Source organism: Camelus ferus, chromosome 22, assembly GCF_009834535.1.
Source record: "Camelus ferus isolate YT-003-E chromosome 22, BCGSAC_Cfer_1.0, whole genome shotgun sequence".
Lineage (NCBI taxonomy): Eukaryota > Metazoa > Chordata > Mammalia > Artiodactyla > Camelidae > Camelus > Camelus ferus.
In genome coordinates, this window is record NC_045717.1 from 18,782,759 (window position 1) to 18,803,729 (window position 20,971).

The 20,971-nt window shown below is 58.5% G+C and overlaps 1 protein-coding gene across 5 annotated transcripts in view; it reads left to right on the forward strand.

Moving 5' to 3' along the window:
• The window catches only part of ADGRL1 (adhesion G protein-coupled receptor L1), a 43,335-nt gene that overhangs the window by 13,672 nt on the left and 8,692 nt on the right, over positions 1 to 20,971 (forward strand). For 2 of the 5 annotated variants that reach the window (XM_032465448.1, XM_032465446.1), the window contains exons 2-14: positions 716 to 880; positions 4,248 to 4,461; positions 8,099 to 8,208; positions 11,743 to 11,757; positions 15,286 to 16,086; positions 16,987 to 17,301; positions 18,043 to 18,146; positions 18,456 to 18,641; positions 18,964 to 19,002; positions 19,132 to 19,315; positions 19,460 to 19,582; positions 20,144 to 20,358; positions 20,660 to 20,830. In XM_032465448.1, the coding sequence (XP_032321339.1) occupies positions 811 to 880; positions 4,248 to 4,461; positions 8,099 to 8,208; positions 11,743 to 11,757; positions 15,286 to 16,086; positions 16,987 to 17,301; positions 18,043 to 18,146; positions 18,456 to 18,641; positions 18,964 to 19,002; positions 19,132 to 19,315; positions 19,460 to 19,582; positions 20,144 to 20,358; positions 20,660 to 20,830 (2,547 nt within the window). In that variant the 5' untranslated portion in view covers positions 716 to 810. Of the gene's footprint in view, positions 1 to 715; positions 881 to 4,247; positions 4,462 to 8,098; positions 8,209 to 11,742; positions 11,758 to 14,068; positions 14,155 to 15,285; positions 16,087 to 16,986; positions 17,302 to 18,042; positions 18,147 to 18,455; positions 18,642 to 18,963; positions 19,003 to 19,131; positions 19,316 to 19,459; positions 19,583 to 20,143; positions 20,359 to 20,659; positions 20,831 to 20,971 lie in introns of those variants that run through there. The other 3 variants (XM_032465449.1, XM_032465447.1, XM_032465450.1) reach the window with 3 other exon arrangements.

Here is a 20,971-nt window from a genome sequence, read left to right on the forward strand (position 1 = left end):
CAGGGGCTGCACCCGCCCCTCGCCCCACCTGCCTGTCTCCAGCTTACCCCGAGGGTCCCCCTGAGAGGAAAGAGGGGACTTGGTTGTCCCTGGTCCCCGATCTGTGGCGCCAGCCAGCTGGATTCTAATGAGCTACCAGAGCCAGAGAGACAGGAAGCAGGGGGCTGGGGGTGGGGACCTGGATTCCTGCCCAAGATCGGGAGACTGCGAGCTGGGGCCAAGATGCCTGGGTCCCCCACCCTGGATGCCTCACTGGGTGAGGACGCAGGGTCTCAATTTCGGGCTGGGGAAGAGGCTTCCAGAGAATTGTCCTCTGTGTTGGGGGGTTTGAGGCCTGCCTGGGTGCAGGGGGGTCCTTCACAGCCCTGACACCCTGATGAGTCACCCGAGGGGGGCGCCAGACCACAGGAGGTGCTTCTAGGAGGTACCGTATTGCCCGAGGTGCCCAGGTGGGTGGGTCTGTCTGCCGGAGTGGGGATGGGGAGTGGGCAGTGTGAGCCAGAGGTCTTGGAGGGGGATCAGCCTGTGCCCCCAGGGTGTGGCTTCTGTCAGATACAACTGGCCTGAGGGAATTACATCCACTGGCCCCTCGGGATTGCAGGATGGAAGCCTTCGGCAGCCAGCAGGAGGAGAGGGGACCAGCCCAAACACCCCTCTTCCTGGGTTTGCTGGAGGCCCCCCTCAGCTCCCGCCTCACTTTCCCTGTCCTCCCCAGGCTGGTGGGCCAGGTCGTGGTGCCCACCTGGTGATGCGGGGCGAGGCCCCCTGCACAGGCCACTGAGCGCCCGGAACACACCGCTGGCCGCCGCCATGGCCCGCCTGGCTGCCGTGCTCTGGAGTCTCTGCATCACTGCGGTCCTGGTCACCTCGGCCACCCAAGGTAGGTGCTGCTAGGGCTGGGGACGGGCTGCGCCTCCAAAACCGTCCCAGGAGGGTGGATCAAACACTGAAATACCTCCCGACCACTTGTTAAAGAGCCACAGCCCCCACCTGGGCCCGGACAGTGGCGGAACCAGGCCAGAGGAAGACTGGGTGGTTACACCCCCGGCACCACCACGCGGTCCCTGGATCAGCCCCCCACCCCCCAACCCAGAGCACCAGGGGTCATCCCATGGGGGTTCCTGGAGCCTGGGATTTGGGCTGTGGCCTCCTGGGACCGGGACAGGCCTTCCCGGTGAGCAGACGCCTTCTATCTTGTGTGTGTCTCTCTCCGTGTGATTACATCTCCGAGGCTCTCGCTGGGAAGAAGGCTTAATTAAAGCATGCCCGCTGACGTTTATTTAAAAACAACTAATTACCCGGCCCGGCCCTATGCCGGCCCCGGGATCCTGTGCACGCCACAATTAGTGCCCCAAGCCTGCCCGCCCACCCTCGCCAATTACTCAATTATAGTCCCCATGGTAGGCCCAGGTGGGGGCCAGGGCAGTTCAAGAGGAGAGGCAGAGGGAAGAGGCCCATTGGCCTTGCCCTTGCCTTGGGTATGCCCCCTGCCTGCCCCTCCCAGCCCATCTGGAGGGCACTGGTGGTGGACCCTGCCACCCAGGGCCCCTTCACATAGCCCCATGCTCCAGAAAGCCACAGAGGTGGAGGGGTGTTGTTCAGCCATGCCACAGGGCCTTGGCACTGCCCCGACCAACTGGTACCCTCTGCTCCTGGAGCACCGGTTTTCTCTACCCATCCAGGTCCTGCCCTACAGCCCCAGCTGGGCCAGGATGGGCTGCTTCCACCCCCAGACCCCTCTGAGCCAGCCCTCCACCCCCAGCCTCCTTCCCAAGCCCAGAAAGGGCTAAAATTAGATGTGGAGGCAGATGGAGCTAGAGGAACACATGTAAAACTTTCCCCCCAGCGGGACTCAGCTCACCCCAAAAAACCTCAAGGGCCTAGCTGCCAACTCCGCTGGGCCCCCAGCCGGCACTGGAGGGACCAGATCTCAGAAAAGGGACCCATTTCGCTCTGCTGCCATCATGCAGGGGTACCTTTTCTTCATCTGCAAGTGACAGTCCCTACAATGGTGCCTCAGGGCCACTCTGCACCCCCACTCCCCTCTGGCATCCTGCAAGGTCTGGCTGGGAACAGTGTCTAAGAAGGTGGCCGCCCTGCAGGCATGGACTGAGCCGGCCCTGTCCGACAGAGACTAGCTGCCTTAATACTCTTAATGATAACAGTAATTAGCGGCCTATTGCCTCACTATGTACTGGGTGCACTGCACCCTCTGCTTGGGTCTACGAGGTAGGAGTTGTCAGCTCCTTAGGGAAGGAAATGGGCCCAGAGTTGATCAGTGACTGGACAAGGCTATCAGCCAGGGAGTGGCCCAGCTGGGATTTAAAGCCCGGCCACCTGGCTCCTGAATCCAAGTTCTCAGTCCCTGAATGGCACAGGATGGGAACTGACATGTCACAGTGCAACCCCTTGGAGAACTGGGCATGCCCATAGCATGTTCTTTCATTGTCAGGGCAACTGTGGGAGGTTTTCCAGGTGAAAGCAAGGAGGCCCCTCCCTGTGGCGCCCTCACTGTGCATGGCACCATACCTCCTTCAGATCATTTTCTATGGGGAAGTTATAGCTCTGGTAGAGCATGTGCTTAGCATGCACAAGGTCATGGGTTCAATCCCCAGCACCTCCATTAAAATAAGTAAATACATAACTTTTTTAAAAATCGCCTTATCTCCCCCCCCAAAAAAGTCTTAAAAAATAAAATAAATTAAAAAACGATTTTTCTAGCACAGCATCCTCTTAGGACAGCACTGGGCTGTGGTGATCCGTTTTATAGATCTGGAAACTGAGGCCTGGTGAGGTTCCGGCAGTGGCCGTCCAAACTAGAGCATGTAGCAGAATTGCTGGTGGGCGCGTTGAAGGTTCCTGGTTTCATCCCCCAGATGCTGAGTCAGCAGGCCTGGGTCAGGGGACACAGAATCTGCATTCTGAACGGGATGCTGATACTGCTGATTTCCAGGCCACACCATGCGTGAGAAGCCCTGGCCCAAAGGACACACCTGGCCTTTCAGCTGGGAAGTGGCAATGCCATGCTCTGTGGTTTCTTCTAGAACATGAGCGCATCCCCTCTGCCCCCTCTGCTCCTTGCATGGGGCAGTGTGAAGTTGGGGAAGGGCCCCAGGCTACCCTCCCTTCTGATATCAGTTGCAAGTTTGGGGATCCCCCAGACCACCCTCAGATTTGATGATTCGCCTCAGGGATTCACAGAATTCAGAAACACCATTATACTCGTGGTTACAGTTTATGGCGGTGAACAGACACAGATTAAGATCAGCCAAGAGAAAAGGCACATGGGGCAGCATCCAGGAAAGTTCCACGCACAGGGCTTCTGCTTGTTCCCCCTCAGTGCAGTCGCGGACAGCGGGAACTCTCCTGGCAGCGACAAGTGACAGCGTGCACGTTGTACTGCCTGCTAATTCGGGAAGCTCCCCTGAGCCTTGGTGTCTAGAGTCTTCACTGGGGCTCAGTCACGTAGACCGGGCTGTCCACCCACGGGGTGGCCTCGGTCTCCAGCCCCTCCAGAAGCCAGCAGAAACCACGCTGTTACTGTATGGGTTTCCTAGGGCTCCTGTAACAAAGTACCACAGAGCTGGGGACTTAAGCAACAGAAAAGTATTCTGTCCCCGTTCTAGAGGCTAGAAGTCCAAGGTCAGGGTGTCAGCAGGCTCGGTTCCTTCCGAGGACCACAAGGGAACGGTCTGTTCCAGGCCCCTCTCCTTGGTTTGTCGGCGGCTGTCTTCTCCCTGTCTCTGCATGTCTTCCTACTGGGCGTCCCTCAGGGTCCAAATTTCCTCTGTTTCCAAGGACACCGTTCATATTGGATTAGGGCCCACCTTAATGGCCTCATTTTAATCTGATTACCTCTGTAAAGACCCTATCACCAAATGCAGTCGTGTTCTGAGGTTCTAGGGGTTGGAACTTGGTTTCAGCATATGAATTTTGAGAGGGAGGGAAGACAGAATTCAACCTGTAACACACTGTCCAGCATGGCTCAAAGCCCCCAGGTAAGCAAAGACACTCCAGGGGCTTAGGCAGCACCTCCCAGGAGCTGAGGCCTGGGCCATACTCTCTTTGGGCCCAGCTAATGGCCTTACTACACAGGTGGGCACCCTTAGAAGCCCATTTTGCAGATGAATAAGCTGAAATTCATATAGCTCGCATCGTGATACAGTCAGGCTGGAGGTGGCCCTTCTTTGGCAGGGTCTTCCCTCCCCTCCCAGCCCAGGTGTGACTCCCTCCTCTCCTGCCCTCAGGCCTGAGCCGGGCCGGGCTCCCGTTCGGGCTGATGCGCCGGGAGCTGGCATGTGAAGGCTACCCCATCGAGCTGCGGTGCCCAGGCAGCGACGTCATCATGGTGGAGAACGCCAACTATGGCCGCACCGATGACAAGATCTGCGACGCCGACCCTTTCCAGATGGAGAACGTGCAGTGCTACCTGCCGGACGCCTTCAAGATCATGTCGCAGAGGTGAGGGGCCCCACCCCGCGGGTCTCCCAGGAGAAGGGGTGGCAGCAGTCCCTGGGGTCCCTGAGTAAAGTACATGTCCTCCACGTGACCCCCTGGCCAGCGCACCTCGTTCACCTTCAGTCTTCCTTTTACGCATTCAGCGTGTGTTTCCTGAGCAACCACTAGGTGCTGGGTCCTGTGCAAACAGCAGGTAGGACCCTGCTCATCCCCTCACCAGCCTATCACCTCTCAGCCTGTACCCCCCGCCCCCACCAAGAGCCCATCTCCTCCAGAAGCTCACGCCAAGATTAACTGGGGGCTTGCAGAGTAAAAGCCATGGCAGGACAGAGTGAGGTGTCATGGGAGCTGAAGGGACAGCCTGGACGTCTGGTCAGACTTCCCTGAGGCGGTCACATCTGAACACAGGTGACAGAAGTGTATGTGCTTTTGGGTGTCTGAGAGAACGCGTGAGAACGTGAGGGAGCGAGGCGGTGTGAGACTGCTTCTCTGCGTGTCTGTAAGGGGGATGCCAGGCAGAGGCACTGCGTGTGCAAAGCTGCAGAAGCCTCTCTCACAGCCAGACCACCTGGAGCTGGTCAGCTCTTCCTGCAAGTTATACCCAGATTTGACCACTGCTTCCACTGCCAAGCCCCCCAGGCTGCTGCAGTATCTTCCGCCCCGTCTCCTTGCCCTGTCTTGCCTGCTATGGTCTGTTCCCCTCATAGCCACCAGAGGGCGCCTGTGAGCACCAAGTCAGGGCCCTCCTCACCCCAGAGCCCTCCTAGGCTCCCACCTCACTCAGAGCAGAAGCCTGAGTCCTCCCCCAGGCCCACAAAACCCTGCACACTCTGCCCTATCCTCTCCCGGCTCTCACCTCCTCACGCTCCTCCTCACTCAATGGGCTTCAGTTACCTGACACACGTCAGGCATCTTCCACCAAGGGCTCCCTCTAGGCCTTTGCACCGGCTGTTCCCCCTGCCTGGAATGCTGTTCCCCAACACCCGCCTGGCTCCTCCCTCCCCTTACTGAGGGATTTCTTTTTACCTAACCTCTCAGTGAGGACTGCCTGACCACCTTGTAACATCACAGCCCCCCACTTCCCAGCCTCTTCCCTGCATTCTCTCTCCTGGTCCTGACTTCCACGCACAGTTCTGTTGGATATTTGCCTCTTTATCACGTCTATTTTATGTCCTCCTTCACTGGGCTGTCAGCCCCACAGGGAAAGGGAGTTTTGTCTGTCACTGCTATGTCCACAGCCAGCTACACCGCAGGTGCTCCCTGAAGTTTTGCCAAATGCCTGAGAGAGTTCCAGGTTCACTCCAGGACCCTGAGCATAGAGGTGGAAAGGGGAAGGAGGCCTGGGTCCAGCTCTGCAGCTCCTTGGGGATTCTAGGCTATGTCACTTGGTGGGGTCAGTGAAAGCTTCCCAAGAGTTTTGGGCAGGCGTGGGCATGGTCAGGTGGCTCAAATGGGTGGGCCAGAGCCGCCTCATCGCCTCCCTCCCACCGTTCCTCTCTCAGACGTCCATTGCCCTCCAGCAGTCTTGTCCCTCTTCCCCACTTCCTGTCTCCCACCACCCTTGCAGGGACAGTCCCAGACCAGAATCTTTTCCGCCTCCCTCCTGCCTTTCCAGGTTCTCCCTGGCCGCTTTGGTCAGCACGGGCCTCACAGTCCGTGGTCTCCCCAAGTGCCCAGCACAGCGACTGGCTCAGTCCTGATGCGCCTGGGTTCTGAGTTCCAGAGGGGGGACACTGAGCAATATGGTCACTGTCGAGGGCTGAGGGAACGTGATGGGCTGCTGCACCCCTGTCTTAAACCCAGAGGCTCTTTATATTAGTTAAGGGTGCAGCTCCACTACTCAGAGACACCCCAGAATAAATACAGAGACTTCCACAAGATCAGAGTTGAAGAGACCCTCAGCTCACACTTCTGTCAGTCTCAGCAGCACAGCCCCCACCCCCCTCTTAAAAGCCACGTAACTCCCACTCCGACCTCCCAGGCCAGAACTCAATCTAAGTGCCCTTCCAGCTTCAGCGGAGGCTGGGACATGCCATCTCCTGCTAAAAGGCCAGAGTTTTTGTGGTTTGGGCTTTGTTTTCATCCTTAAGTTAGGGTGAAATTCACATAACATAAAATCCAGTGTTTTAAAGTGAACAATTCAGTGGCGTTAGTTATGTTCACAATGTTGTGCAACCTTCCAGAACATTTTCATCACCTCAAAAGGAAACTCTGTTGCCCTCAGCCATCACTCCCCATTCCATTGGCCACCCCCCCCACCCCTAGTCCCTGGCAACCACTAATCTACTTTCTTTCTCTGGACTTGCCTGTTTTGGACATTTCATATAAATAGAATCATGAAACATGTGGCCTTTGTGTCTGGCTTCTTTCACTGAGTGTGATGTTTTCAAGGCTCAGCCACGTTGTGTTAGAGCTTGCTTCCTTTTTATGGCCAAATAATATTCCGTTGCGTGGATGTCCTGTGTTTTGTTTATCTACTCATCCATCAATGGACATCTGGGTTGTCTGCTCCTTTTGGTGATTGTGTGAATGATGCTGCTATGAAAAGTCATTTTGAGCACCTGTTTTCAGTGCTTTGGGGACTATAACTAGGGATGTCATGGTTGGGTCATAGGTAACTATCTCTTTGTTTAACCTTCTGAGGTCAGTGTTATATTTTTAAAGAAGGGGTTGAGATGAGTGGGTATGAGTTAAGTACTCACTGGTTAAGGACAGGATTGAAGAGAAGACACAGCAGCCCCTTCTGCCCTGTAGCTGTTGGGAAGCTCCCCCAAACTGCTTCCTACACACCCCTAGTCAGGTTGCTTTCCTGCCCAGCCTGCTCCAGGAAACAGACCTTGATCATGGAAACAGCAGAGAAGAAACATCTTTTTGTTATCAGTAAGAAGGCCTCTCTTGCAGGGAGGGTATAGCTCAGTGGTAGAGTGCATGGGTAGCACGCATGAGGTCCTGGGTTCAATCCCCAGTACCTCCTTTAAACAAACCAACCAACCAACCAAATTCCCTACCCACACAAAAAAAAATTTTTTAAAGGAAGAAGAAGAAGAAGGCCTTCCTTTATGTGTTAGCCAGCTTCCTGAGAAGTTGACAGGGATTCGAGGGTGTCCCCGTGGGGAATGGAGGATGCAGAGCCTCACAGCAGCGCTGTCCAGAGGGTGGGGCATGTCAAGATGAGGTCTGAAGGGAACACAGGCAAACACCGTGAGCCTTTCATCAATAGCATGTTTGCAAAGACACCAGCTCGCATGTGTAGCTTCACATCTTACTCTTCCATGAACAAAGGAGGGGTTTTACGGTCAACTGAGGAAAAATCACAAGGACGTAATGGCACTGGTGACACTCAGATAGGATGAAAGTGATGAAGGAAGGGTAGCTGAGGAAGCAGCTTATGGGAAGCAGTTTCTGGGGCGACACCTCTGGCCCCACCCTGAACTTCATGCCGTGCCAAGGCTGGAAACAGAAGAATCCTGTCTGGTAATAGAGAGCAGGCAGGGAACAGAAAACAACACCCACACAAGGCCCCTGGTGTGATCTCCATGTTCCTTCTCAATTTTGGGGGTGTCCATTCCTTTCCTGACCCTGGAGTTGCCCCCCCAGCTCCAGGCCTGTCTTTTCCCAGCTCCCTGTCTCTCCTCCACAGGTGTAATAACCGCACCCAGTGCGTGGTGGTTGCCGGCTCCGACGCCTTTCCTGACCCCTGTCCTGGGACCTACAAGTACCTGGAGGTGCAGTACGACTGTGTCCCCTACAGTGAGTCATCTTGTTCCTCATGCGGACACGGGCCCTTCCCCCTCCCAGAAGCAAGTGAGGAGGAGACACCTTGAAAACACACACACACACACACACACACACACACACACACACACACACGGCCAAGGAGGGGGGCGGCAAGGCACAGGGGACGGCTGGGCCTGCTCCCTCCCTTACACATTCTCTTCTCCCAGACACCCTTGTCCACCCGGTGCTGCCCCACTCCCACCCCCAAAGACTGTCCCCATCCACAGGGCACCTTCTCCATCCCTTGTCACCCTGGCCTGCTCACCCTGCGTCTTCACACGCGCTTGGCTTATTTACACACTTCAAGGCCACGGCCAAGTCCTCCACTTGACACACTTACATCTTTCTCTCCTCTCCCTGGACCTTGACGCCCTCTAACCCCTCTGCCACCTTCCTCTTCTCACATCCCTGCCCTTCCTGACCCCCACGTACACGCCTGCTCTCCCCTCTCACTCACCCCACTTCCTCTCAGCTCCCTTTCCTTTCTCTTGTCCCCCTCACCCCTCACATGCCCCTACTCCTGCCCCTTCCCAGTCCTGGAAGCTGAACTCTATACCCACAGAGCGGTGGACCAGCCTCTGAGGCCTAGTGGCAGGTCTGGTGTGAAGGGCTAGGGGCATCTTCCACAGATTCTAACTCCCGGCTGTTTGCCCATTACCACGGCAGTACTTCCTGTCTGCAAAGGAAGTGCCACCATGTTGGGCTAAGGGTGGCACCCAGGAAGCCTGAGGAAGGTGATCCGGAGAGCCAGGGGCCTACCATTCTTGCACCTGGCCAAGGGGAGCAAACAGTGACAGGGTCTCTCCTCCTCAGCACCCAACCCTTAACACAGCCCTTCTTTCCGGCCCTCACTCCTCCCTCCCTTTCCCCTCATCCATTCCCTCCTCTCCACCCCCCAGCTTCCTAGCCAACCTGGAGGTAGGGCCTCCAGGCAGAGGGGGGAGGAGGCAGGGCCACAAGGGTGTCTGAGTGTGGGGGGCAGGGGCGGGGGAGCAAGAGGCCCTGTGACTCTCCCTCCTCTCCCCTCCCACCCCTGCCTTCCCCCACAACCTTTGATTTCTCCGCGCAGGTGACCATGGACGTGTTGGGGGAGACAGGATCTCTTATGTGCTTCCATAACCTTCTTTTACTCCTCACCCTTTCCTTTCAGCGACCAAGACCTCCAACCACTTCCTGAGGGGGCCGCCCATCTGATTCTTGAAGCCTCCCCACAGCACTGGGGACACTGCCCACCCCCGTGGCTGGGGCAGCAGGGAAGCGGGGCAGGAGTTGGGGAGCTTAGCACAGTGGAAGAATCAGGCTGGGTTCAAGGCTCGGCCCCAGCTCTTAGATTTTCTGGCTCTTAAACTTGAGCAAATGACTTCATTTCTCTGCACCGCTGCAGGAAGAGGCAAGAGTCTAGGAGGTCGTGTGTGTGAAGCGCCTAGCCCAGGGCAGAGCCTCCTCTTCACCCCCCAGCGCCCAGACCCAAGCCTGGTTCAGGATGTGCTCAGTAATGGTTTGGGTGCCCTTTCCATCCGGCTGAGCCTATACCTTTCTCTGTGATGGTGGGAGGGAATCAGATGCCTTCCCTGGGAAAGAGTTCAGAGAATGTGGATGAAAGCCCCTTGTGTGCACTCAGCCACAGGTGTGAAGGGAGCAGTGCCCGCCTTTGCCAGCTGTGTGGCCTCGGCCTTGTCGCTTCACTTCACTGATCCTGCTTCTTCACCTATAGACAAGATTCTCGAAAGGCTGCCCAGGAGGTGCCTAGAGTGGTCCTGGCACCTAGTAAGCACAGCACTTGGCAGTCATGATTTTTACCAATTATTATCATTGCTATTGGTAATCAAAATAAAACTAGTAACAGATGACGCACCCAATTTCTCCCGAGGCAGGTAAGATAAAGGGCAGGAAAAAAGTCCCCTGGTCCAAGTGGCGTCCAAAGCAAGTGGCTACCATGCAGGTAAAGAAGCAGGAAAGTTAGAGGCTGTGGGGAGGAGAGGAGCTTAGAAAGCTTCTGGAGCTGAACCTCCTAGTGTGGGCTGGCGGTCATGGCCCACAGAGACTAGGAGGGCTCAGGGGATGGAGGGCAGGACAGTCCAGGGGATGCACAGCCCCCAGTCTGGTGGAAGAGAGCTACCCTGAGCCCTGGGGAGACAGGGGACACACATACACACTGTCACATACACGGAGGATGTGTTAGGGTGTCTGAGCTAGCTCCTGGTCCCAGAAGAAGAGGGTTGAAGTTACAAAGGTGATGGAAGCCACACCACAGAACAGGGGCCCCAAACGTTTCGCTGAGCACCTCCTGTGTACCAGGCCCTGGATGAGGCGCTGGGAAGGAAGCCAAACACTGCCCCTCCAGAGAGCAAGGCCCTGGTCAGAGGTTCCTGAGGGGCCAGGGACACAGAGCCTGGAGGGGGAGCAGCCTGGGCAGCCATCTTGCCCTGGGCTTCAGAGGCTGGGGTGACCCCAGTGCTGGTCAGGGGTGGGTGCAGGGGCTGCCGTGGGAAGGGAGCTGTGGGTGTGTGGGACCACCCCCCCACCACACACACCGGACAGGCCCGACTAACGCTGGATTTGCCTTGCAGCTGAGCACAGTCTAACCGTGCCCCCTTCCTCCCCCAGGTGCCGCCCGCCCACCCCAGCCCACCCCAGCAGCGGGCTGGGAACTCCCAGCTCCTGGGCCCCCAGGGGGGAAGCTGGGCAGAGAAACTAAGCCTCGGGCTTGCCCCGGGGGAGCGTGGGAGCGTGTCTGTGCCCCCATCTGCTGTCCTGCCCCATCTGTGATGTCCCCTACCCCAGCCTCTTCCCTCTCTGCCTCTGTCTCCCCCACCGGGCTCTTTTGAGGCCCAGGGGGCGCTGCCTGTCTGCCTCTCCGTCATTCCGTGTCTGACGCTGCCACCCTCTCTCTGTGTTGGCTTTTTTTGGGTTCTGGGGGTTTGGGGAAACTCAGCTGGACTCTTGCAAGGCCAGCGCAGAAAGGGGAGTAGTTCAGTGTGCTCTCGAAGCTGGCGTTACCAGGCCCCAGGAGGCACTGAACCCCCTCCCCTGGGTCCCTGGTTCTAGGAGGGCAGCAGGCAGGGCTGAGGGGATCCAAATGGTTCCTCCACCCCCCCATCCCTCCCTGGTGCCCCCACTAAGCAGAGCCGCCTCCCAGCTGGGGCTCCCCTCTCCTCAGCCCCTGCTGCACTGAGGGTGCCCCTTCCACTATGAGGGCTCTGTCCACCTGCCTGCACACCCCAACCTCCCTCTCCCCACCACCCTGTGTCTCTCTTGGTCTCTGTCCTCCCATGTGTCTCCCCCTCCCTGTGACTGTCTCCCCGACACCCTCCCTAGAGGAAAGGACCTGGGGGTGGGGGCTGATGCTACCTTCGGGGTGTGGGGAACCAGGAGTGAGGAAAGAAAGGAAAAGGGGGCGTGTTGCCAGAAAAGAAACAAAAGCAATTTAATCTTTTTTTTTCTCTTTTTTTCTTGCACATTTTTTTTTCAATTTGTTTTCTCTCTCTCTTCCGATGCTTAAAGTAGAAGTGGAGCAGAAAGGTAAACGCACTGTTACCAATGCTAACCCCTAACTCAGACTTTGTTTTACCTGTACCATACTTATGTGACCCGCCCTCCCCTCCGGCCCCTTCTTCTCCCCACCCCTAACTTGGTCCAGTCGCTATCCCCTACCCTGCTGTCCCCCCCCAGTGGGGCCAGCCCTGGTGCGGCCAGGCAACTCCACCCTCCAGACACCTGAGGAAGCTCTTCTCTGAGCTCGGGCAGGACTTTCTGTCTCTCTCTCTCTTTCTCTCTCCCTGTCCCTCCTCATTCCTAGTCCCTCGCCCTTGCGGGGGGGGGGGGGGGGACCTGGCCTTCTCTCATACTTCTTTTGCCTCCTTCAGGAGAAGTGTGTAAGCATCCAGGGCGGGTGGGGAGGGAGGGACCCCCTTCCCTGGCTCCCATTTGGGGGCAGAGGGCACTGGGTGAGCCGTCTCTCTCCTCTCTTCTTCCTGCCCCAACTTTTGTAACATGTGTCTGGTTCCGGGGAGGCAGGGTGGAGGGGACACCTTTGTTTTCCTTTTGGGGAGCAGATTCCTCCTCTCTCTCTCTCTCTCTCTGGCTCCTGGTGGCTTAAGTTCCTTCTGGTTTGGCGTTTCCAAGGCCCAGAGCTGTTTTGGAGCACGGAGCACCAGTTTCCCCCACCCCCAACCCCTGTCCTCCACCAGCTGGGGGCCCAGCCCTGGGGAGGGGTGTAAGCTGTCCCCAGCCCTGGGAGGGCAGCCTGCCAAATCAGGGCAAGGGGGCGGGGGCGGGCCTCACGGTGGGGGGAGCGACGGGCGGGGGAGCATTTTCTCTGGTTCTGAAATACTTGCGAAGCTGCAGTCAGGGTTTCTTCTGGGCTGTTGTGGTTAGAGGACCAGGGAGAGGGGGGCGGGGGAGGTACAGGCTGGGTCTGGGGACTTCCATGAGCACCGTAATTTCTTGCTGCCGCAGGTTAAACCTTCAGCAGAGGAGGGAAGCCCCCCGTGGTGTGCGGGGCTGCAGCCCAAAGGCTTGGAGGACTTGGATGTTGGGGATGGTCACTTCCTCCCCTGAAAGTTTTGGGAAATTGACAGTTTTGAGGCATGGGGCAGGACTGGAAGAGATGACCTTTCAGGATCACTTTTGCCTTGAAATTACGGTGGTCTATGGAGCATCCCCTTTGAGGGAGGTGGGGCGGGGTCCCTCCGAGCTGCTCCCCTCCCCCTTTCCCCTCCCCCATCTCATAGATGCCTGGGCAGCCAGCCCACCACCCTGCCCCTCACTGCACCCCTCCACTCTCCCCACCTCTCTCTCTCCTGGAGTCTCTCCCACCCAGCACCAGACACTCTTCTTGCAGGCCCGGTGGTGGTTTGGATACGGCAGCCTGGGATCTTTTCTCTTCAAGGGGTGGGTGGGAGGGAACAGGAAGTATTGGGAGCTTGGTGCTGGGGAGGGGTCCTTGCTGGCTAAGGCCCCAAGCAGACCCTTCCTCACCTTCTCCCCTTTCCCTAGGGTAACCTCTAACCACATTTTCCTCCTCCATGCCCTTCCAACCAGGCCAGGTTCTGAGACCTCCCACTGCCCCCCTTACACACACAAACACATCTGCTCAGGCGTCACAAAGCTGGCAGGGGGACTCGGCTTGGGGAGAGGGGAGACCCAGGCACAGGAGGAAAGGGCAGAGGCCAGGTGTGCTGGACGGAAGGTGCAGGTCAACCCTTCACGGCACTGGGGACAGTGAGATGGTGGAGCCCCAGAGCTCAGGCCAGGATCCTTCTGGTTCCTGCCCACCTCTGTGCCCCAGGCTCCCCTATTCTTCCTAAAACAGGGCATGCCCCTGGCTGCTTTGTGCCTGGAGACCCTGGGGTCAAACTGTCCCTTATGCTGTGAAGGGAGGGCTGGGTATCCCCACCCACCCACCTAAGCCTGCTGAAGAGTGAGGCTGAAAGTGAGGGAGTGAGGAGCGGATCCTGCCCTGGCCCCGCTAGCCACTGGGGCTGCCCGCCCCCCAAGTCGGTGCCAAGTCCTGGCCCTCGCTATCCCCTTGGTGCCAGCTGCTTTGATGACAGGCCAAGCAGGAGCAGAGAATTCACTGCAGACTCTCACCCTGGCCTGTCCGTGGGTTCTGCTAGCAGGGAGGTGAGAGGGAGGCCCCAGCCATCCTGGATGGATGGATGCCACCACCGTGGGAGGAACAGGGGAGCCTGGTCACACTGACTGAAAGTCCAGACCCCCACTGGGTCAGTAAGGGGAGGCCAGGAATAGGTGGCACTGGGACGTGACTGGGCAAGGGTGGGCAGGCCATTGGCGGCCAACGAGATGCAGTTGAGGTTTTCCTCCTTTTCAGGGAATGGGGGGGTGGGGCGGGGGCCCCCCACCTTTCTGACATCAGCGCTGCCTTGGTCCCTCCTCCCGAGCCGGGGATGGTTGCAGGTAAATCGGGGTCGGGACAGGGGAGGTGGGGGGGGCCTGTTGGGGGCGGGCTGGGTCTTTATCCTAGCACCTGGTTCCCTCCCTTGCCCCCTGTGAGCTGGACCTGGGACTGCCCCCCCAAGGGACCCTCAGTCGGGCCTGGGCCTTGGAGTGAATTCTCTGCTCACCCCCCTCTCTCCTCGCCAGCACTAACCCTTTCTTCCCAGGTGCTCTCCAGCGTGACTCCCTTGGAGCCAGGACCTCGAGGAGGCCCCCTCCCCCACCTTGTCTCTTCCCTCCACACAGCTCTCCTTCCCCCTCCCCAACTCTCCTGGGAGTCCTACCCCTCCCCATGTCCTCCCCCCAACCCCTGTGCACCAGTGTCAGTGTCTGCTGCTGAATAAACCCCATGAGAGACCTTGCCGGCTGGGGGCAGGGCTGGGCACCCTCAGGAGGGGCCAGACTTTTCCAAAAACCCTTCCTCAGCTACTGATTTCATGGCTACTGGGTGTGGGGGTGCCTCTCCCACCCTGGAATAGGAGTGCACTCCTGAAGCCCACCCACAATGGGTACGGAAACATCATTCTACCTTGCAATTTTTGCAGGAGGAAGAAAATGGAGTTTAAAAAAAAAAAAATTTGTCCTGGTGTGGTTGGTGAAGGATGGGACCCTTGACCCTAGCTCTTCCATAGGGGGCGCAGACGATGGTGAAGGGGCAGGGCTCTGAGTCCCTGGAACCTCAAAGTCACCAGTGGCTGCAGTGAGGAAATCTTTTCCACCCCCCCACCCCCCCCCGCTTTAGGCACATGAGAACGTCTCTGGGATGGCTCTTGCCAAACCCCTTATCCCCAGCCTGTGGGGTCTCTAGCAGCCAGGGAAGGAAAGAGGGGCACCACCTCCCACCACTAACCCTGCTCTTAATGGCCTCCAGGGTTGACATCTCCAGGGAGAGGGGCAGCTGGGCGGGGCAGGGGTCCCAGCCCGGAAACCCCCTTCCCATCACCAGCCCTACCAAGCAACCGTGACTGCAGCAGCAGGAGGGGACAGCTTGGCTCCCCTCTGGCCTCGTGACCAACTTGCCTCTCTCTCTCCCCCTCCCTCGCCTCTGCTCCTCCTCTCCCCATGTCCGCCCCGCCCACCCGCCTGGCCCAGTCTTCGTGTGCCCAGGGACCCTGCAGAAAGTGCTGGAGCCCACCTCAACGCACGAGTCGGAGCACCAGTCTGGAGCATGGTGCAAAGACCCACTGCAAGCGGGCGACCGCATCTACGTCATGCCCTGGATCCCCTACCGCACGGACACGCTGACCGAGTACGCCTCATGGGAGGACTACGTGGCGGCGCGCCACACTACCACCTACCGCCTGCCCAACCGCGTGGATGGCACGGGCTTTGTGGTCTATGACGGGGCGGTCTTCTACAACAAGGAACGCACGCGCAATATCGTCAAGTACGATCTGCGCACGCGCATCAAGAGTGGAGAGACGGTCATCAACACGGCCAATTACCATGATACCTCCCCCTACCGCTGGGGGGGCAAGACTGACATTGACCTGGCCGTGGATGAGAACGGGCTGTGGGTCATCTACGCTACCGAGGGCAACAACGGGCGGCTGGTGGTGAGCCAGCTCAACCCCTACACGCTGCGCTTCGAGGGCACATGGGAGACCGGCTACGACAAGCGCTCGGCGTCCAACGCCTTCATGGTGTGCGGCGTCCTCTATGTGCTGCGCTCCGTGTACGTGGACGATGACAGCGAGGCGGCCGGCAACCGCGTGGACTATGCCTTCAACACCAACGCCAACCGTGAGGAGCCCGTCAGCCTGGCCTTCCCCAACCCCTACCAGTTCGTCTCTTCTGTCGACTATAACCCCCGCGACAACCAGCTCTATGTCTGGAACAACTACTTCGTGGTGCGCTATAGCCTGGAGTTCGGGCCACCTGACCCCAGTGCTGGTGAGGACTGCTCCAGTTTGCTTCCAACACCCCACCCCCAACCTTGGTCCCAGGGTGAGGAGTGCACTCTGACCTCTGGAGGTGGGTTTGGGGAGGCCCTGGATGGAGGTCAGTCACATAATGGCAATATGACAGAGGCTGTTCTAAAGGCTTCACAGTTGACTCCTCTGATCTTCCATGAGACAGGGGCAGGGGTGTTATTGTCCCCGTTTTACAGATGAGGAAACCCAGCACTGGATGGCTGGGGAATTAGCTTACTTATTTGAGGATTTGGATCCAGGACTCTGGGCTCCTACTTAAGCTGCACTATGTCTCCCAGAGACCTGTACACTTTGAGCCCTGGAACCCCTTCAACCAAAACCTTGAGTGGAAGCCCAACATAAGTAAAACAGAACAAAGCTGAGCTGCTGATGTTGACTAGAACTGGTGGGGGGGGGTCCCTCTACAGTCTTGTTTTGCCCCCTCAGCTGCCCTAATCCAGCTCAGAGCAGCCCCTCAGCTCCAGGGAGCTGGGTCTAACCCAAAAGGAGGAACTGAGGTTCCCCAGAGGGACGTGGCCAGGTAAGAGAGACCAGAGGGTGGAATGCAGATGGGAGGTGGCTGTGTTCAGCAGCACCCAGACACCTCCTTCCTGGCCTCTGTGGTTGCTTTCTCAGATCTCAAGAGTATGAATGAGTAAATTTACCACCTTTTGATGCTTTAGATGGTCCCAGGGGTACAAGGGCCCTCTGTGGGCAGAGAGGCCAAGGGAGGTATCCCAGACCCAGTGCAGACCAGGGTATCTTTTTACTTGAGTAGGCGACAGAGACGCTAAGATGCCAGGGACTGCGTGCCCAGACACACTACGGCAGCGCCTCAAGCAGGGGAGTAACCCTATCTCGTATCCTCTCTCCCTTCTAGGCCCAGCCACTTCCCCACCGCTCAGCACAACCACCACTGCCCGGCCCACACCCCTGACCAGCACGGCCTCACCCGCAGCCACCACCCCACTCCGCCGGGCGCCTCTCACCACACACCCCGTGGGTGCAATCAACCAGCTGGGACCTGACCTACCTCCAGCCACTGCCCCAGCCCCCAGCACCCGGCGGCCTCCAGCCCCCAATCTGCATGTGTCCCCAGAGCTCTTCTGTGAACCTCGAGAGGTGCGGCGGGTCCAGTGGCCAGCTACCCAGCAGGGCATGCTGGTGGAGAGGCCCTGCCCCAAGGGGACTCGAGGTGAGTACTGAAGCCAAAGTTACCTCCACCGCAGCTGGCTTGGGGAATGGCTACTGCTGGTCTGGCCAGGGAAGGGACAGGGGACATGCCCAATCGCTCAGCTTAGCATAGATGTACTTACCTTGTCCATCTCTTGCCAATGTGGGCTTTATGCGGGGTCACATCTGATGTCTGCAGCTGGAGCCTCAGAGCCCCAGAGAGCTCCTAGAACACAGCAGCAGCTCAGACACTGCCCCCTCTCCACCCTGTCCCCTGCCTACAATACTAAGCACCTGCTGTATGCAGAACCTTGGGCGGACCCTGCAGGGAGCCCATGGGAGATGACTTGGGTCCTGGGCTTAGGCTGAAATGGAACAGGCCCAGGAGCAGCTGGTGACAAGACAGAGAGCAGATGAAGTGACGAGAGGGTGGGGCCGGGCCCACACACTCCAGGGATCTGAGGGGAGGATCAGAAGAGGCTTCATGGGGGAAGTGGTGGGGCTTCCGAGATGGGCCTTGGTAGAAGGTTCCAAACATGGTAGGCAAAGATGGAAGGGGAGCCAAGAGGGAGGGGAAGTAGGGGTGCCTTATGTCACCTTAGAGTGACACTTCTCTTGACTGTCTGGCTCACTTCATATCTGGTCTTCCGTGTTCCCCTCACCCACTCATCCCTCTTTGTCATCTCCTTTCTCCCTGCTTTGGCCCATTCTCCTCTCCTTCCCTGTGGCTCCCTTCTCTGTTTCTGTCCGTCTGTCCTTACAGGAATTGCCTCCTTCCAGTGTCTACCAGCCCTGGGGCTCTGGAACCCCCGGGGCCCTGACCTCAGCAACTGCACCTCCCCCTGGGTCAACCAGGTGGCCCAGAAGGTACCAGCAGCAGCTGCCCCTCCTAGGCAGGCCGTGTGCTCACACAGCAGGCCTTGGGCACAGCGGGGACAGTGAACAACTGGCGAGACAAACAGGGGCCAGCAGTTCTGGGAGGCAGGACTGTGGGGTCCACTCCTGAGCCTACAGAGGGAGCAGAGAGAGATGGGGAGGGAGAGGGCAGACAGGGAGAAGGGGCAGCAGAGAGAGGGATGAGAGGGGCTCAGCAGGCTGGGTCTGTGAGGAGGGACTGCGTGGGAAGCCAGATGGTCCCTGACAGAGCGCAGGGGCTGACACTCCCGCCTCACGCAGATCAAGAGCGGGGAGAATGCAGCCAATATTGCCAGCGAGCTGGCCCGCCACACCCGGGGCTCCATCTATGCGGGTGACGTGTCCTCCTCTGTGAAGCTGATGGAGCAACTGCTGGACATCCTGGATGCCCAGCTGCAGGCCCTGCGGCCCATCGAGCGCGAGTCAGCTGGCAAGAACTACAACAAGGTGGGGCCTGGCAGCAGGGCCAAGGGGGCAGGGGGCACTGCCCTGGGCACTTAGGAAATATCTAGCCTGGTACCACAGAGCTGCCACCCATGGTGATCAGAGAGGAAGGACGGACCCCAGGCCTACTAGGTCTCCCTTATGGGCTGCCCTGCATGGTCCTGGGGGTGGGAGATCCCTTAGGAGTGGCTCTTGCTCATGGCCTAGCCCCAGGTCAGTAGCAGAGGCAGAAGAGCAAGCTCCCCAAGGCCCAAACATGAGTGTCGGGGTTGGAGGAGTGGGGCTGGGAGGCCAGGCCTGACAGCACCTCCATCTCTTCCTGTAGATGCACAAGCGGGAGAGAACCTGCAAGGACTACATCAAGGTGAGGCCCAGGGGCTTCTGTCGGCCAAGGGGCATCGCACTGGGAGTGGAGGTTAGGACGGGACACAGACCCCAGCATGAGGAACTGGAGGATTAGGGGCAATCACAGCACTGCCCCCCAACCTTGCAGGCTGTGGTGGAGACAGTGGACAACCTGCTGCGGCCGGAGGCTCTTGAGTCCTGGAAGGACATGAATGCCACAGAGCAGGTGCACACGGCCACCATGCTCCTGGACGTGCTAGAGGAGGGTGCCTTCCTGCTGGCTGACAATGTCAGGGAACCTGCCCGCTTCCTGGCCGCCAAGCAGAATGTGGGTGAGTGCCACAGTTATGGTGGGGCAGGTCTGGACACAAATATTGAACAGGGGGGCCTGCCCGGGCTGGGGACCATGTAGCCCAGGCCCCTGGACTATGGACAGACCCCAACCATGTGTGCCCTGCCATTCCCTGTCCCCACAGTCCTAGAGGTCACAGTTCTGAACACAGAGGGCCAAGTGCAGGAGCTGGTGTTCCCCCAGGAGTACCCGAGCGAGAACTCGATCCAGCTGTCCGCCAACACCATCAAGCAGAACAGCCGCAACGGTCAGTTCGTGGGTCCTGTGCAGGCATCTCTGCTCCTCTTATAGAGAATAGCAGTTCTTAATTTTTATCAGGTTGAAGAATCTGAGAAGAGATCAGGACCCATAGCAACACAGACCTATGGGTCCCAACACACAGAGCCATAGCTGCACTCAAGTTAGTGTAACATACCAAGGGGTTCATGGGGACCCCACCCCCCCGCCAAAGCCCCACAGAACCTAAGCCACTTTGGAGTATTTGGGGCTCACTCCTGGGCAGTAGCAGATGATCCTCATAGCTCGGGGAGGATTGTCCCATTTGAGACTAAGGCTCAGAAAGGTTAGGGAATTGCCCAAGGTCACACGGCAAGTGAGAGGTGGGCCAGGGACCCAGCCCTGTGTGTCCTGGTCCACTGCCCTACCATTGGAAATGCCTACAACTGAGCAGTGTTCCCGTGGAAAGGCTACCAAAGCCCCGCTTCCCTGGGCTACAGCCTGGCTTCGGAGGTCCCGAAGTATGGCTAGTATGAGTGGAGCTGTACCAGTCAGGGGCTGATGGCACCCCGCCGTGCCTGTCCTCCCCCAGGAGTGGTCAAAGTTGTCTTCATCCTCTACAACAACCTGGGCCTCTTCCTGTCCACCGAGAACGCCACAGTGAAGCTGGCGGGCGAAGCGGGCACTGGGGGCCCGGGCGGCGCCTCCCTGGTGGTGAACTCGCAGGTCATCGCAGCATCCATCAACAAGGAGTCCAGCCGCGTCTTCCTCATGGACCCTGTCGTCTTCACCGTGGCCCACCTAGAGGTGAGCTGAAGTGCCCCTCCCTCCGTGAGGGTCCCAGCATCCTCCATTTTCCCATGCTGTGTACCCCACCCCCACTGTGTGTTCACCCACCCCAAGAGCAAGTTACAACTCCTCCCTGGGGCACCAGCCTCCCAGCCCTCATCCAGCAGTTTGGGCCATTTATCCCCAGAGATCTTAGACTGTTGCCTGGAGCCCGAAGCCCCAGGCACTTCTCTTGTGATTGCCCCTGTCCCCATAGCTGGGTTTGGGGGCTGGAGTGGGACTCCCTGGATCTGACCCCCCGGCCACCACCACACAACAGGCCAAGAACCACTTCAATGCTAACTGCTCCTTCTGGAACTACTCGGAGCGTTCCATGCTGGGCTACTGGTCAACCCAGGGCTGCCGCCTGGTGGAGTCCAACAAGACCCATACCACGTGTGCCTGCAGCCACCTCACCAACTTTGCCGTGCTCATGGCTCACCGCGAGATCGTAAGCTGGCCGGCACTCCGCTCCTCCGGGCGGGCCCACTTGCTGGCCCGGCTTTGCATGGCATAGAGAGCGCTGCATGGGCGGTGCCAGGGAAGGCCAGCTTCGTGGGCATGGGGGGCCTGAGTCTTGCCAGGGGCGTGA